This window comes from Muntiacus reevesi, chromosome 3 (assembly GCF_963930625.1).
Source record: "Muntiacus reevesi chromosome 3, mMunRee1.1, whole genome shotgun sequence".
Classification (NCBI taxonomy): Eukaryota; Metazoa; Chordata; class Mammalia; order Artiodactyla; family Cervidae; genus Muntiacus; species Muntiacus reevesi.
Genome location: NC_089251.1, coordinates 236,501,102 through 236,517,835, shown reverse-complemented (window position 1 = coordinate 236,517,835; position 16,734 = coordinate 236,501,102). Strand labels below are relative to the sequence as shown.

At 38.6% G+C, this 16,734-nt stretch overlaps 1 protein-coding gene across 1 annotated transcript in view; it reads left to right on the top strand.

Moving 5' to 3' along the window:
• Nucleotides 1-12,698, top strand: part of IFIH1 (interferon induced with helicase C domain 1) — a 55,211-nt gene extending 42,513 nt beyond the window's left edge. Inside the window, exons 9-16 of the mRNA XM_065931652.1 lie at nucleotides 1,458-1,581; nucleotides 2,140-2,403; nucleotides 3,652-3,911; nucleotides 6,279-6,428; nucleotides 7,902-8,063; nucleotides 11,444-11,634; nucleotides 12,114-12,207; nucleotides 12,309-12,698. Of these exons, the coding sequence (XP_065787724.1) occupies nucleotides 1,458-1,581; nucleotides 2,140-2,403; nucleotides 3,652-3,911; nucleotides 6,279-6,428; nucleotides 7,902-8,063; nucleotides 11,444-11,634; nucleotides 12,114-12,207; nucleotides 12,309-12,488 (1,425 nt within the window). The 3' untranslated portion in view covers nucleotides 12,489-12,698. The remainder of the gene's footprint in view (nucleotides 1-1,457; nucleotides 1,582-2,139; nucleotides 2,404-3,651; nucleotides 3,912-6,278; nucleotides 6,429-7,901; nucleotides 8,064-11,443; nucleotides 11,635-12,113; nucleotides 12,208-12,308) is intronic.
• Nucleotides 12,699-16,734: the final 4,036 nt, after the last annotated feature.

The window sequence follows — 16,734 nt, the reverse complement described above, 5'->3', positions numbered from 1 at the left end:
TATGTCAGTACTTTCTTTTGTAAAATGTAAAAAGCACCATAAATTTTAGCTGTGTGTCCTTAATAGTAAGTACAGTCTTTGCAAATCTACCTCATAAGGATGTTGAGTTATGAAATATACATAATAGATAATATTGTGTTTGAAATATAGGCACCAAACTAATGTTAGCAACCAATCTCCATAGGTCATTCTTTTCTGAAAATTTTGAAAAATAGAACTGTCTGTTCCCCCTGAACTAGCACATTTGAGTGTACTTGATTTTTCTTCACTTTTTTCATTCAGTTTTACTTAATAAGTTTAAATGCATGTTTCTAATCATAATCATTAAAATTAATCCTCAGTATCCTCAAAGAATTTGCTACCTTATCTTTTAACTTAATTAACTTATGCTGTGCCTAGTCATTCAGTCGTGTCTGACTCTTTTCGACCCCATGGACTGTAGCCTGCCAGGCTCCTCTGTCCATGGAATTCTCCAGGCAAGAATACTGGAGTGGGTTGCCATGCCCTCCTCCAGATTCCTCCAACTTAATTAACTTTGGGTATACTTTTTATTAGGTTTCCCTGGTGGCTCAGCTGGTAAAGAATCTACCTGCAGTGCCAGAGACCTGGGTTCGCTCCCTGGATTGGGAAGATTCCCTGGAGAGGGGAATGGCTACCCACCCCAGTTTTCTGGCCTAGAGAATTCCATGGACTGTATAGTCCATGGGGTCAAAAAGAGATGGACATGACTGAGTGACTTTCACTTCACATACTTTTTATTGAAGTGTTAATATAACACACATACAGAAAGGTTCAAGTTCATAAGTGTGCAGATTGCTGAATCTTCATAAACTGAAAACACTTGTATAACCAAAATCTAGATCAAAGGACTTCCCTTGCAGTCCAGTGGTTAAGACTCCATCCTTCCAGTGCAGGAAGCATGCATTTGATCCCTGGTCGGGGAACTGAGATCCCACATGCTAAGCAGTGTGGCCAAAAATGAAAAATGAAATCCCCATAGTATATATTCTTGTATGTCTGGCTTTTCTCAAAACTCTACCTTTTAAAATTTTATTTTGGTACAAATAATACTGAAACCAGTTCTTCACTAAGGAATGTTTTTTTAAACTAAGTTCAAACTTTTTAAATATTTGGGATATTACTTTAATATGTATTTTTAAAATAGCTATTAGCATTCAAGGTGTATAACATTCATTAATTTTATTTTTTAAGTTTTAAATGGGAAATTCCAGCATGGATACCTGGTGTTGGTGTGATGTGGCTTGAGGGTGGAGGTAAAATAGAAGCTGATAAAAAAAAAAATTAATGTATAAAGAGGTGATCAGATTAACCTGTTACTTTGTCTAGACAATGAGTCTGAATCAAATTTGTTATAGCATATAAATTATTTTAATAATGATAATGTTATTAATTCAACAATATGAACATGTAAGAATAAGTGTATCATTTATTTTTAGGATCCATTTAAAGATAAACTGCTAGAAATTATGACAAAGATTCAAATTTTTTGCCAAATTAGTCCAATGTCAGATTTTGGAACTCAACCCTATGAACAATGGCTCATTCAAATGGAAAAAAAAGGTAATTTGGGTTTTAACATAGCATTTGCTTTATCTCATGTTTATACCAAGATTCCAGGTCACATGTTCCCAAGCAAACTGAAAGCAAATATAATAGCAAATGGAATTTCTGTGTTCAAGTAGGACAAGGATAAAATGTCCTGACTCCTTATCTAAGGAAAGAGGCACCAATTCATCCATTTTCTGTTAATCTCCAGAGTCTTTCACTTATTAAATATTTAAAGTAGTAAGATAAATATTAGCATCTCTGTTTCCACATGCAAACTTAACTAATGTGTTTTTCATGCCATTCCTCAGAGTCAGCATGAATCAAGTGTTTTCTTTCTTTCTTTTTTTTTTTTTTTTGCTGATGCAAAATAGAAGTAGCAAGTCTAGGAGTCAGAAAACTTGCCCCCTTTTTCTGCTCATGGCACATTTTGAGCCTTAATTTGCTCATTTCAAAACCAAAGTGAAGCCTATTTTCAAGTCAGTATCATAAACATATTAACATATTCAAGTCCACAGCAGCTTGGGGGAGTATTCTATCATTATTTCATTGTACATAACATATTTTTCATAGCTGCAAAAGAAGGAAATCGCAAAGATCGTGTTTGTGCAGAACATCTGAGGAAGTACAATGAGGCCCTACAAATTAATGATACAATCCGTATGATTGATGCATATAATCACCTTGAAACTTTCTACAATGATGAGAAAGAGAAGAAGTTTGCGGTCCTCCTAGGAGATGAGAGTGATGACGATGGTGATGATGAAGATGTGGGTGATGGAAAAACACCTTTGAAGCTGCACGAGACAGATGACTTTCTCATATCTCTATTTTTGGGTAAGAATCAGTGTAACATTTTTGCATGGACTCATGTGTTTATCTCTTTGGCATGAACCCACTGCTTCTTAAGAATTCTCCAAAAAGTTCTCTTAAAATCTCATTTTGAAAGAAGAAACTCCATTCATATTGGAGATATTTCTAATTGACAGGATCAACTAGCGATGAGCTGTATTATCTTAGTTTATCATTTGGTCATCTGGTTTTATTATTAAGTTGACCACAACAAATTTATTTTAAAAACTAGCCTGATTATTGGATATGGCACAAGATTAACTGTAGTTGAACTTCTTAGTACTTCATTATATGAAGTGTTCCAGTTAGTTGCTCACATATTTTATGAATTTAAGCTAATTATTTCTTGCAAATCAAAACTGTAATAAGATGTCACCTCACACAGTCAGAATGGCCATCTACAAATAGCAAGTGCTAGAAAGAGTGTGGAGAAAAGTGAGCCCTGCTGCACTGCTGATGGAAATGTAAATTTGTGGAACCACTGTTGAGAACAGTATGGAGGCTCCTTAAAAAACTAAAAACAGAGTTACTATATGATCCAGCAACCCTATTTCTGGGCATATATCCAGAGAGCACTCTAATTTGGAAAGATGCATGCATCCAAATGTTCATAGCAGCACTAGTCACAATAGCCAAGACATGGATGCCACCTAGTACATCAATAGATGAATGGATAATAAAGATGCTATGCATCTATATCTATATCTATATCATCTATATCTGTAGCTATACCTGTCCACACACAATGAAAGATACTGCGCAGCTATAAAAGAAGAATGAAATAATGCCATTTGTAGCTACATGGGTGAACCTGGAGATTATCATACTAAATGAAGTAAGTCATTCAGAGAAAGACAAATAATTATCTGATATCACTTATATGTGGAAAATCAAATATGATACAAACTTATTTATAAAACAGAAACAGACTCACAGACATAGATAGGAAACATGGTTACCAAAGGGGAAAGGCAGAGGGAGAGGGATAAATTAGGAGTTTGGGATTAGCAGATACAAACTACAATCAATATACATAAAACAGATAAACAGCAAGGTCCTACTGTATAGCCCAGGGAACTGTATTCAATATTTTGGAATAAACCATATTGTAAAAGAATATTTTTAAATGCATATATATTACTGTATACTCTGCTGTATATCTGAAACTGACAGAACATTGTAAATCGAGTATACTTGAGTTAAAAAAGGAAATAAATGAATTATTTCTTAAAGGAAATAAGAAAAAGTTGAAAAAGCTAGCCCAAAACCCAGAACATGAAAATGAAAAGCTCATCAAATTGAGAAACACCATAATGGAACAATATTCAAGGACTGAAGGATCAGCGCGAGGAATAATTTTCACAAAAACACGGCAGAGTGCATATGCCCTTTCCCAGTGGATTATTGAAAACGAAAAATTTTCAGAAGTAGGAGTCAAAGCCCACCATCTTATTGGCGCTGGACACAGCAGTGAGTTCAAGCCCATGACCCAGGTGAAAACATCCTTTTGGATTTTTTTCCTTATGCTGTCATTTCTCTTCACTTGTAGTCTTTTTTCATCAATCTTCTCACCAACCCACAATGTGAGTTTAATAGCTATCAATCTGTGGCATTTGATAGGCTAAGCTTTGTTCTAGGAATCACTTTCTCCATGTTCTTGGAGGAACTTTCTATATTGGGTTTCTTTTGCAAAAATGCTTAACACTTAAACTTAGTAACAAAATGGGAAAACAGTCACAATATAATATCAAATGGAAAAATCAAATTTCCACAAAAATATGTGCATTATAATTAGAACTATGTAAAGTATGTTTGCATAGGATGAGATCTTTAAGGGAACTTGGAAAAATTAAGACATTTCATTAAGACATAAGACATTAAGACATATGATAGAGATTTGGGACTATGAGAGATTTTCTTTTCGAGTTTTGTTTTGCTTTGCTTTTAATCTATTATACTACTTATGTGCACAGTAAAAAACACTTGGAAGAAAGAAAAAAAGACACTTATAGAGATTATAAATATGGGTGAAACAGAAATGGCTTGTTAGTGTCAAATGTCTTCTGAAGCCCTATTGGTCCTGAGTTTTTCTGGACAAAGGGACACTTTAGTTCCATTATGGTCATCATCATTATTTCCATTGGAACAAACTGAATTTGTTTTAACATTTGTTGAAAAGAATTTGTTCTTCAAATTGTGCACCAAAACACTTGGTATACTCTCTACTTATATTAGAGTTGCCTCTAAAGTTTATGCCAAAGAAAGCACTGTTTTCTTTAGGTAAGCAGTTCATGATGAGAACTGCTTTACTTGATATGTTTTCCTGTTTGCCCTAGCTGCCAGGAAGCTTATAGCAAAACTGAAGTTCATTCTCTCAGCTACTGTTTTAATTCCTACAAGCGATACACCTATACTTTTTCAATTTTGGTCCCATTTTTTAGTTTTTATTCTATTAGCTTTAGTGTTAAAACTTTGATTTTATGTAGCCTTGGCTCCTCTTTGAAAAGAGATGGGTTGCAAATGGCAAGTATCCATTCAAGCTACTTTTTGCTTATCCAGTTTTGACAAGGTGGCTGAATGCCAAAATATAGAACACACCCCCTTCCTCACTCCCCACATCCTCACCTGTAGACTGACTTGAACTTACTCATTGGAAGAGGAGTTAGGCATCTATGTAATATGATGTGAGGGTCTGACACTGAGTCTGAAATTCTCACTATTAAAGTTACTCCTTTGAATGAAGGCACAAACATCTGCTAAAATCCAAGGATCTGTCAAGTTTGTATCAATAGTGGGCATGAGTGCAAGAAGGAGAAATGATCAGAGGAGACTGGAGAGGGATCTTTCTGCAGGATTCTCCAGCAGTTAGAAGTCAAAAAGAAAGACATATGTCATCCTGCCTCTGAAAAGAATTGGATGGGAATAGGAGAACATACAATCTGTCTGACAGGTGTATTTTTGTTTAATGTATGGAGGCAAAAGATAGGGTAAATATACACCAAAGGCCATTGGATCAACAGCTTTGATAAGAATAGTTATGAAAATAAAACTCCACTGGCTACATCAAGCTAGGATTATGCTCACCAGTTCCTCCTATGCAAGCGCCAAAGTGAATATTTGATTCCTTTACCTATGTTAACTTTCAAAATTCAGATTTTTTAAAATTTAAATATAACTGTTTAATTATGTTTTTAATAATCTATTCTTTCATTTTCATTGATGTCATCCTTTTGAACAGATAATATATTTACCTCTTTAAAAATTAATAAGGTACAGGGCACACCAGTGTCCTTCAGTCTCCCAGCTCCTCTCCCTGGAGGCAACCAATGCTTTCAGTTTCTGCCAGGAATGCTTCATGTTTCTTTGCTTGAATGACTCTTAAAGTGACCAAATGCAAAATACAGTGTATATTTTCTCTCTGACTCAAAGTTTGACTGTCTTTAAAAGTGTCATTGCATCTTATTCTCTGACTGTTAAAGATTCTGAAGTTAATGTAGTAAAAAGCAAAGCCTATTTTAGTTTCTCATTGCTGTATCCTCTTCTCAACTGAAAGCATCTCCTCCTTTCTTCCTCCTAAGTCACCCATCAGTTTGTTTCCTTGGCACACATAATGGCCTTCCCACCTCCAGACTGGAGGATGGAAATATTTTTGTTATTGTGCGGTAATCCCAGATTGGAAATCAAATGTTGCCTCACCATCATGTCTTTGTTCAATGCCAAAAACAGATGGCAGCAAATCCGTGTATGATCTAATCCTTTCATTTACACTGACCAGTTGCAATTTAGTATTTCTTTTCCTAATTAGAAGATTTTAATGTGTTTAGCATTACAACATTTAATTTACTAAAATGTTTCTACAGAATGAACAAAAAGAAGTCATTAGTAAATTTCGCACGGGAAAAATAAATCTGCTTATCGCTACCACAGTGGCAGAAGAAGGTCTGGATATTAAAGAATGTAACATCGTTATCCGCTATGGTCTCGTCACTAACGAAATAGCCATGGTCCAGGTACATTCAGATACCTCAAATATGTTAATTTCTTATTTTGTGTTCTTGTTTTGTTTTCTTTTAGTAAAACAGCACACATGTAATGGAAAGTGACTCACTTGTGTCTGACTCTTTGCGACCCCATGGACTAAACAGTCCATGGAATTCTCCAGGCCAGAATACTGGAGTGGGCAGTCTTTCCCTTCTTCAGGGATCTTCCAATTCAGGGATCGAACCCAGGTCTCCCACATTCCAGGAGAATTCTTTACCAGCTGAGCCACAGGGGAAGCCCTTTTTGTGTGTGTTTTGGTTTCTTCTAGTAGAACAGCACACATAGTTTAAAAAATATATCTTGTTTTCCTACAAAAAGAGAAATCAACCAGATAATCAGAAAGCCTCCAAATTAAGAAATACTTGAATTTCAGGAGTTGATGTGTTATTCAATATCTCACTACTCAGAATGAATTTTTCATGAGGATGATAGCGTTGATGGTGAGGTTCCTGGCCAAGGCCATAACATTTTTTGTTACTCAAAATGTGCCTTAGTATTAACTCTTTATACAAAAGTAAAGAAATGTATTGGGCTTCCCTGGTAGCTCAGCTGGGTAAAGAATCTACCTGCAATGCAGGAGACCTGGGTTCAATCCCTTGGTTAGGAAGATCCCCTGGAGGAGGGCATGGCAACCCACTCCAATATTCTTGCCTGGAGAACCCCTATGGACAGAGGAGACTGGAGGGCTACAGTCCATGGGGTCACAAAGAGTCGGACACGACTGAACGACTAAGCACAGCAGAGCGGACCAGCACACTGAGTGTGTTTTCTTGGAACATTGAAGGCAGATGCCAGAAACAGAATGGCGCTCGCCTCAGCTCTGGTGTCAAAGTCAGAGAGGCCCTTCTCCCCATCTGTCCCCCCAATGGGGCTCCCCCAGCCCAAGTCACTGATGATGGTTTGCAGGGTTTGAGAGGGGTACTTGGGGAAAAGAAGGGCAGGACAGGATGGCCTTATGTCATTGAGGCTTTTGAGGGCCCGTGTGGGCTTCCATGGTGGCTCAGTGGTAAAGAACTCACCTGCCAATGTAAGAGATATAAGAGACATGGGTTCGATTCCTGGATTAGGAAGATCCCTTGAAGAAGGGCATGGCAACCCTCTCTAGTATTCTTGCCTGGAGGATCCCATGGACAGAGGAGCCTGGCAGGCTACAGTTCAAGGGGTCACAAAAACTCAGACATGACTGCAGCGACATAGCACACATGCACGTGGGACCCTAACCATCATCATCCTAAACATTGTTTTTCATTGAAGTGCATTTTGAGTTTCAAATAGCCAACTTATTAAGAAAATGGATAATAACTGACTTTACAGAGAATAGAGGTATCTTTTGATGGTGGGATACTGAGCAGTGAATATCATTCCAGAACAAAAACAGGAGCATTTGCAGCAAAGCACAGCCCTTCATTGACTTCATTGACTTGATTTCTTTCTGTTCTCAGGCCCGTGGTCGAGCCAGAGCTGATGAGAGCACCTATGTCCTGGTTGCCCAAAGCGGCTCAGGGGTTGTGGAACGTGAGACAGTTAATGATTTCCGAGAGAAAATGATGTATAAAGCTATAGACCGTGTTCAAAATATGAAACCAGAGGAGTATGCTCATAAGGTATTGTTTTGGGCCAACTCTGAATTTAGTTTTCACTTTTAAATGGCTGCCTGTGGTTGCCATGATATCTCTTTGTGGTTAAACATCTAGACAGAAATTGTGCTGAATTATAAATTCCAGTTTGAAGGACTGTTCTGAGACCAGATTCACATATAAAGGCTCAAGATCCGTGGTGGGCAGAAATCATCAGGGAGCCGTTCTATAAAGTTTGTTAATATAAATTTAGATTTTCTCTGATCCAGAAAGACTAGTGCAACTCACTTGTTCAATTCAACCTGGTCATTTTGGTCCCATCTAATCTGTACAGGCATTTTTTTCATTTTAGAAATATTTGTGAAGTGCCTAATCATGTTAGGCAACATTATAAAAATAGTGAATGTAGCCGCAAGCAATGCAGGTAGATCCCCCCTGCATGAAACTTATATTTGAATGAGTACATGGTGAGATTTGAGGAGGAGAAACAATAAAGAGAAATAAGGCAAGTTATACATGAATGGAGAGGAGAGCTGAAGCATTAGATCAAGACAATGTGAAACAGACATCTAGTTGGGCACTTTAGGTTAGGTGTTTGGGAAAGGCCTCTAAGGGGGAGAGACAGTGAGGCTAGCCCCGAATGTTAAGAAAATAAATCATATACCATCTTACTGCATTTCAGTTTACTAACATAGAATCATTTGAGTTGTGAGAGGAATGCAGCAAAGGAAGAATGTATTTCTACAATATTTCAGGAAATCCCCCATACCACTGAATTAAAGACTGTAACTACTATAATAGCAAACAATCCATTTAGAAGAAAATTCACACCCTTGCATATGGGTGTGAATGTTAGTTTCTTAACATTGGAATTGGCTCTACCCTAAATAGAGTTTCACGGAAGGGATGCTTTCAAATTGGTGTGCATTGCTATAACCAACTCCAAGGTTTCCTGGCCAGGTTTCTACACGAATTTATATTTTAAAACCCCTTTAAATATAAGGCAAACCAAACATTTTGTGGTGTCAAATCAAACATTTGTAGCCATGTAATACCACTGGAAAGTTAGCACTTTACATTTAAAGTACTAAATGAATAAATCACGTGGGATGTTTTTCAAAGATTAATGTTTCAAGACCAGTGTTTTGTATAAGCTCTAGAACCATCTCTGGAGTTTGTGAGTTGCACTTTGCCAGATAGTCTCTAGAAAAGACACAGTCCCTTTGGGGGCCATGAGCTATCTTTTTTAGGTCTCCTTTGGCTAAGAGACCTACTTTACTCTCTTAAAACTGCTCCAGGTAGACAAACCCAGAGAAGGGATGACAATGACATGGGGTACGTGTCACCACTACTCTGTTCAAAGCCCCATCACACATTCCCACCAGGTCAAAACACTTCTTTCTACTGATTTAAGAACCCTTCTCAACATAACACTGGGGCAACCACTAATGAACAGTTTGAGTTGACAGATAAGGGGAGGTCTATTTTCTATGTTATATACTCAGTTTATACATAACCCCAAGCTTCTTCAATCAAATCAGACTTCTAGGAGTAAGTTGAAGATACTAAACATTGTCCCTGGCCTTGACCCAACCACATTTGCCACGTTACATTTTAGTTGGAATTAGACTGATTATTATTAGAGGAGGAAACGGCATCCCACTCTAGTGTTCTCGCCTGCAGAGTTCCATGGAGGAGACTAGTGTAGCACTGCAGTCCATGAGATTGCAAAGAGTTGGGCACGACTGAGCATGCACACAGACTGATTATAGCTGTGCCTCCCATATATTTGCTATGATTTCTTTTCTTTTCTGGCCCTTCTAATTGTTTCATATCCTTTACTAGCTTAGAGTTATTCTTTTGGTTTCTGGTGTCCTGGTTACATATCCAAACACTGACCTTGGTTTTGTTTGCTTTTTTTTCTGTTGCATTCATAGTTATTTCTTAATTGCCCATATGTATCTGTTCCTATGCCAAATCATCTTTTCACCAGCTCACTGAACTGTAAATATCCTGCAAGAACAGCCTAATTAAAGTTTTAAAGAACAGAATACTTCATTATATTGTTATAATTTCCATAGGAAATTTGTCTTCATACTTATCTGATTAAATCCTATGATAGCCCACAGGTTCACTTACAAGGTTTGTTCTCTTTTCGGTGCTAACTATGGCTGCCTCGAGTCAAGGTCTAAAACAGAGGGGAGAGCCAGAGAACTGGGCTATTCAGTTTTGTTCATCAGCACTGATGGGTTACTTTTCCTGAAAACTTTCCTTTGATTTTAGGGAAAACAATGGCTTCCTCCACAACTTAATATCAATTTGTCACCTTTGAGAGGTTTAGTTTGGAGGTAAATGATTTAAAAACTAGAATTGCCTACTGTGAAGTTGTATAGGTATGAGAACTGGCCAGTCTCTATCTCAAGTTTTATATCTTTCATAAACTATATTATTTCTGTTATGAATAAGTTTCTCCATTAGCCACAGAATTGGGAATATAAAAATTTAAAGATTTTATTCTCTCATATGAAGACTGTGGGCAATCTAGACATACACAATAGCTCCATGATGTCATCAGGATGCCAAGATTCCTCTCTTCTCTGCCTTTTTACTATTTGGCTTCCATTCTCAAGGTCGAAGCTTTTACAATTTCAACTGCTACATGTTCACTCTAAGAAGGAAGGAGGAGAAAGATGGAAAAAGCAACAGTGCCCATACCAGCTACCTAATACTGAATGATCCTTCCTGGAAATTTCATTCAACATCTTATAGACTTATGTCTTAAAGGCCACTGACTTGTAAATGAACTTATTTGGTGGTATATTTCCACTCAGAATAAAATTATAGCTCTGTTACTATGAAGAATGGATCCTGGGTGGGAAACTAGTATTTTCTGTCACAAATATATAGAGGAGATAAAATAGTGAAGAGTCTGGAAGTTACAATATATGAAGAGAAGTGAAAGAAACTGGAGGCTTCTCATGGATAAGAAACGACTAAGGGTGATGAAGTAAGAATGTTTAGTTCTTTAAAAAGACTTCATATGGAAGAAAGAGTAGACTTATTTTATGAGATAAAATGAAAACCTATGGAGATGTGGATTAGAAGGGGTTTCTTTGTTTTTGTCTCTTTGTTTGCTTTGTCTTTATTAAATATTGCCAAACATTTTCTCACAGTAGAACATTTTAAAAAATGGAATGGGGTATGTTTTGAACACTTAAGGATTCCACATTTCCATGATTGTAGGAGAAGATTCTATACTAAACTCTTTGGGGGCCTCACCTCATCACTTTTATTCTTATACTTTAAGTCAAGTGTATATTTTCATAACTATCTAAGATCTCTGAATTCCAGGCAATTTACTTCATTGAAACTATGAAAAAAAAATCACATTGAATATTGTTTTGCAGATTTTGGAATTACAGATGCAAAGTATAATGGAAAAGAAAATGAAAACCAAGAGAAGTATTGCAAAGCAGTTCAAGAACAAGCCATCATTAATAAATTTTCTGTGTAAAAACTGTAGTGTGCCAGCCTGCTCTGGAGAAGATATCTACGTAATTGAGAAGATGCACCATGTCAATATGACACCAGAGTTCAAGTAAGTTCAAGAGAAACCTTATTTTTGTTTCTTTATAAGGGATGAAGCAGTTTGTATTGTAAATGGTCTAACAAAATAGTACACATGAGATTCATTATTTTTTCAGAACTTCCCCTTCTTAGTCCCCAAATTATGAATCTTATTTCAAGTGTCCATTTTTCAAATATATACACAAGGGCAGGAAAGGAGAAGTTTGAGACCCAAAGCCATTTTCATCCAAACCAGATCGGTTTGTGAATGCTCATATTTGTTTTCAACTTCTTGAGCAACTTACGTCGTTAAAATAATCAACAGGCCTGAAAGAAGCCATAAAAAGCAACATACCCTGAGAGGTGTGTGCCCAGTGATTTGGCCAAGGGATGAAGTACAGAATGGTGCATGCATGTGGATGACTGGCAAGCCCAGTAGTGTGTACCATGGGCTGTGTACTGGTCCTATGTGAATTCTCAGGGATGATTCTGACTCCTTGATAATTTTAGGAAACTGTACTTTGTGAGAGGAAACAAAGCACTACGAACAATGTGTGCTGAGTATCAAACAAATGGTGAGATAATCTGCAATAAATGTGGCCAAGTAAGTAAATTGCTGTGGGCTTAATTTTACTTTGACCAAAAGGAATTCTTAATTGAATGTGCAATTAAATCTTTCCTCTCCCTCTCTCTTTTGTTTTCCAGGCTTGGGGAACAATGATGGTGCACAAAGGCTTAGATTTGCCTTGTCTCAAAATAAAGAATTTTGTAGTGGTTTTCCAAAATAATTCACCAAAGAAACAATACAAAAAGTGGGTAGAATTACCAATCACATTTCCTGATCTTAACTATTCGGAATATTGTTTGTTTAGTGATGAGGACTGACATTCGAGTCAAGATTTCTTTTAAAAATATTATCAACTTGATATTTACATGATTTTGATTGTTTTCATCGTACTACAGAACTTATGTGAACATTAATAAAAGTCAGTGCTTTACTCTGTATTGAGCTATATGAAAGAAGACAATATATTATGCTTTCAATTTCTACCTTGTTGGTGGGCAGAGGTTAAAAATAAAAAGCTTACAGTAAAACCCTTTAGTGTGGAGCAGTGTATTACTATGGGAAGGATATTCAAGTATAAATAAGGATCTGAAGTACTAATCTCAGTCCTGTCACTAAATTTCAGAATAAAATTAAGCAAGTCAGTTCATCTTTCTGAGCCAGTCTCCTTTTTGGTGAAATGGTAATGGTACTATCTGCTTTTGCTTTTATTAGCTTTCTATTGCTTCATAGGGCTTCCCTGGTGGCTCAGGGGTAAAGAATCTGCCTGCCAATGCAGGACACTGTGGTTGGATCCCTGGGTCAGGAAGATCCCCTGCAAAAGGAAATGGTAACCCACTCCAGTGTTCTTGCTTGGAAAATTCCATGAATAGAGGAGCCTGGCAGGCTTCAGTCCACGGGTCACAAAACTGTAGGACATGACAGCGACTAAACAACAAGTGGCTTAAAACAACACCCATTTATTATCGCACATATTCTGTAGCCCAGAGGTTGTTCAGTGTCTCAGAAGTCTGAAGGTCAAGGTGTCAGGTGATGTTTTCACCTGGATACTCTGGAAGAAGAATCACTTTCAATCTTTTCAGGTTGTTGGCTGTCGTTTCCTTGCAACTGAAGAATGGGATTGCTATTTTCTCATTAGCTGTCTACGGGGGATCACTCTAAGCCCCAAATGTCACCCTTATCATGTGGCCTGCTCATGTGGCCTTTCCCAGCTATTTGCTTCTTCACGGCCAGCAGAAGACTCTCTCAAGTGTGCTAAGACAGTCTAACGGTAATCATGGGAATTTTTAACTGTAATCCCATCATATTCACAAATCCTACCCATATTCAAGGTCGGGGGAATTTTCGGGGAATATATACATACCGGCAGAGATTTTGGAAGCCTTCTTAGAATTCTGCTTCCCACATCCCCTGCCCAGTGTTCATGATTAAGTAATATATGTGTTCAACATGAGTTTGAACAAATTCTGGGAGATAGTGAAGGACAGGGAAGCCTGGTGTGTGGCAGTCCACGGGGTAGCAAAGAGTCAGACAGAACTGAGCAGCTGAACAACAGCAACAATATATACGTATGTATGAAAGTACTTTGAAAAATATGAAGTACCATGAAAGGCAAGGTATTGTCAGGGGAGTGTAATCTCCTCAGTTCTGTCTCATCACAACAAAGATTTGAAGCAATGGATTTTAAAGCCCTTGGCACATCACAACTCTTGGACAGTTCGTGTTTTACTTCTTCAACAGATCAGTTTTATTTAGAAAAGAAAGGAAAATGCATCCTCGAGGCATGAGGGTATGCCTACCCAAAAGCAAAGAGAAGAGACAGAGAGAGAGACCCATGGCCCTTTGACTCCTCTTTTTATATATTTTTTTCCTCCCCCTGGGCCTGCCCTATAAATTGGGCTATCCAGGAATGCTGTTTGTTCCACCTGAGATCCTGATTCCAGTCCTCTCTGTTCTATTTTCGCCGGCTTTTCACTTCCTTGTCTTTTAGCCACCACCATTCTGGACTCCTTTTTCCTATTCTAACTACCTAACATCCCCCCCTCAAGAGATGGGAGGCCTAATTCTTTGGGAATAGGGCTGTTGAGGTCTTTCTGGCTACTTCCTGCTGAACTGGGATGGCGACGGGTATTGGGCCTCCCCCTCTTGCTAGTCTCAGGCCTCAGAGTCCTTATAGCGGTGTCCATCTAAGGGTGAGTGGTATTTTACATGGTAGGCTATAGTTTTATATATCCTTATTGAACTGGCACTACATGTTGTAGCTTATTGACCTGGACAGAGACAAAACAGGTTAGATAATTGATAATACATGGAACAATCATAAGCAGCATCAACATGGCATAACAAGGACTAGTAGGGGCATTAGCCAACTCCAAATTGCCATCACCAGAATGGCTCAAATCCCTCCTTGTTTAGGGATCAGAAGGTCTATCTTCTGTCTGTTTTGGAGTACAACCCCCTGCCAAGCTATGTTGTCTCTTTAGAGCTGTCCTGAGAAATCTTATCCCCAGAAACTAGAATTTCAGGATGTTTATTAGAATGACACTCATTTGTAGTTCTGAATAGGTATCTGAGATCCCCCAGGGGCTGGCAGGTGTACTGAATGTCCTCTCCTGTTTTCTTCCACGGCTTGACTCTTGAGTGGTGAATCCGGGAGTCATGTCCTGGTAGCTTGACTGCTGTGGGGGTAGAAAATATTACAGGGTGGGGGCCCTTCCATGTGGACTGGAGTTGAGACTTTGGGAACCCATCTTTCCAGACTTCAATTATGACTTGAGTCCCTGGAGCATATAGTGGTGATTCTTTAGAATCTTTTGGGTCCTGGTTCACACCCCACAAACGTATATCCTGTTGGAATTGCCCAGTGGCCATGGTATAAGACTGGAGGGTCTGAGCCTCTGCATCTAGGAAGAGGTCTCCCATCAGTTCAGTTCAGTCGCTAAGTCATGTCCGACTCTTTGCAATCGCATGAACTGCAGCACGCCAGTCCTCCCTCACCAACGCCCAGAGTCTACTCAAACTCATGTCCATTAAGTCGGTGATGCCATCCAACCATCTCATCCTCTATCATTGCCTTCTCCCATCCTCAATCTTTCCCAGCATTAGGGTCTTTTCAAATGGGTCAGCTCTTTGCATCAGGTGGCCAAAGTATTGGAATTTCAGCTTCAACATCAGTCCTTCCAATGAACACCCAGGACTGATCTCTAGGATGGACTGGTTGGATCTCCTTGCAGTTCAAGGGACTCTTAAGAGTCTTCTCCAACACCACAGTTCAAAAGCATCAGTTCTTCAGTGCTCAGTTTTCTTTATAGTCCAACTCTCACATCCATACATGACTACTGGAAAAACCACAGCCTTGACTAGATGGACCTTTGTTGACAAAGTAAATTTCTGCTTTTTAATATGCTGTCTAGGTTGGTCATAACTTTCCTTCCAAGGAGCAAGCATCTTTTAATTTCATGGCTGCAATCACCATCTGCAGTGATTTTGGAGCCCACAAAAATAAAGTTAGCCACTGTTTCCACTGTTTCCCCATCTATTTCCCATGAAATGATGGGATCAGATGCCATGATCTTAGTTTTCTGAATGTTGAGTTTTAAGCCAACTTTTTCACTGTTCTCTTTCACTTTCATCAAGAGGCTCTTTAGTTCTTCTTCACTTTCTGCCATAAGGGTGGTGTCATCTGCATATCTGAAGTTATTGATATTTCTCCCGGCAATCTTGATTCCAGCTTGTGCTTCCTCCAGCCCAGCGTTTCTCATGATGTACTCTGCATATAAGTTAAATAAGCAAGGTGACAATATACAGCCTTGAAGTACTCCTTTTCCTATTTGGAACCAGTCTGTTGTTCCATGTCCACTTCTAACATGGAGGTCTCCCATACAGCATCTCATAAAGACTAAGACCAACCTGTTCCTTAGGGGCAATTACAGGTGCAGAGGCGAGCTATTGGTAAAGTCTCCTTCCATCCCACGGAGGTCTTCTGGGTTATCTTTTTTATCTTTGACTTTAAGAATTGGTTAGTTCTTTCTACTTTTCCTGAAGACTGAGGCCTCCAGGCTCAATGGAGATAATAAGTAATGCCCAATGCTTTAGAGACCCCTTGGGTGACCTTAGAAGTAAATGATGTCCCATTGTTACTTTGTAATGACCTGGGCAGATCAAATCTCGGAATGATTTCATGGAGCAATTTTTTTACCACCTCCTGAGCCTTCTCAGTCTGGGTGGGAAAGCCTTCAATCCATCCTGTGAATGTATCTATCATGACTAATAGGTATTTATACCCTTGAGAAACTGGCATTTGGGTGAAGTCCATCAACCAGTCCTCTCCTGGGTAGGCCCCACGTTGCTGGACAGGCTGGGCCAACTGGGGTCTTTGAGCTCCTTGGGGGTTGTTTAATTGGCAAGCGGGACAAGAGGAGACCACTTACCTTATTGTTGTTTGGAGGCCTGTTCCTCTGAAGGACCTTCCTAGTAATCTTTGGAGGGCCTTTTCCCCTAAATGACTGGTGGCATGTAAGGAGTTAACCAACTTCCATTTGAGGTTCCCAGGCATAAAAAGGAGCC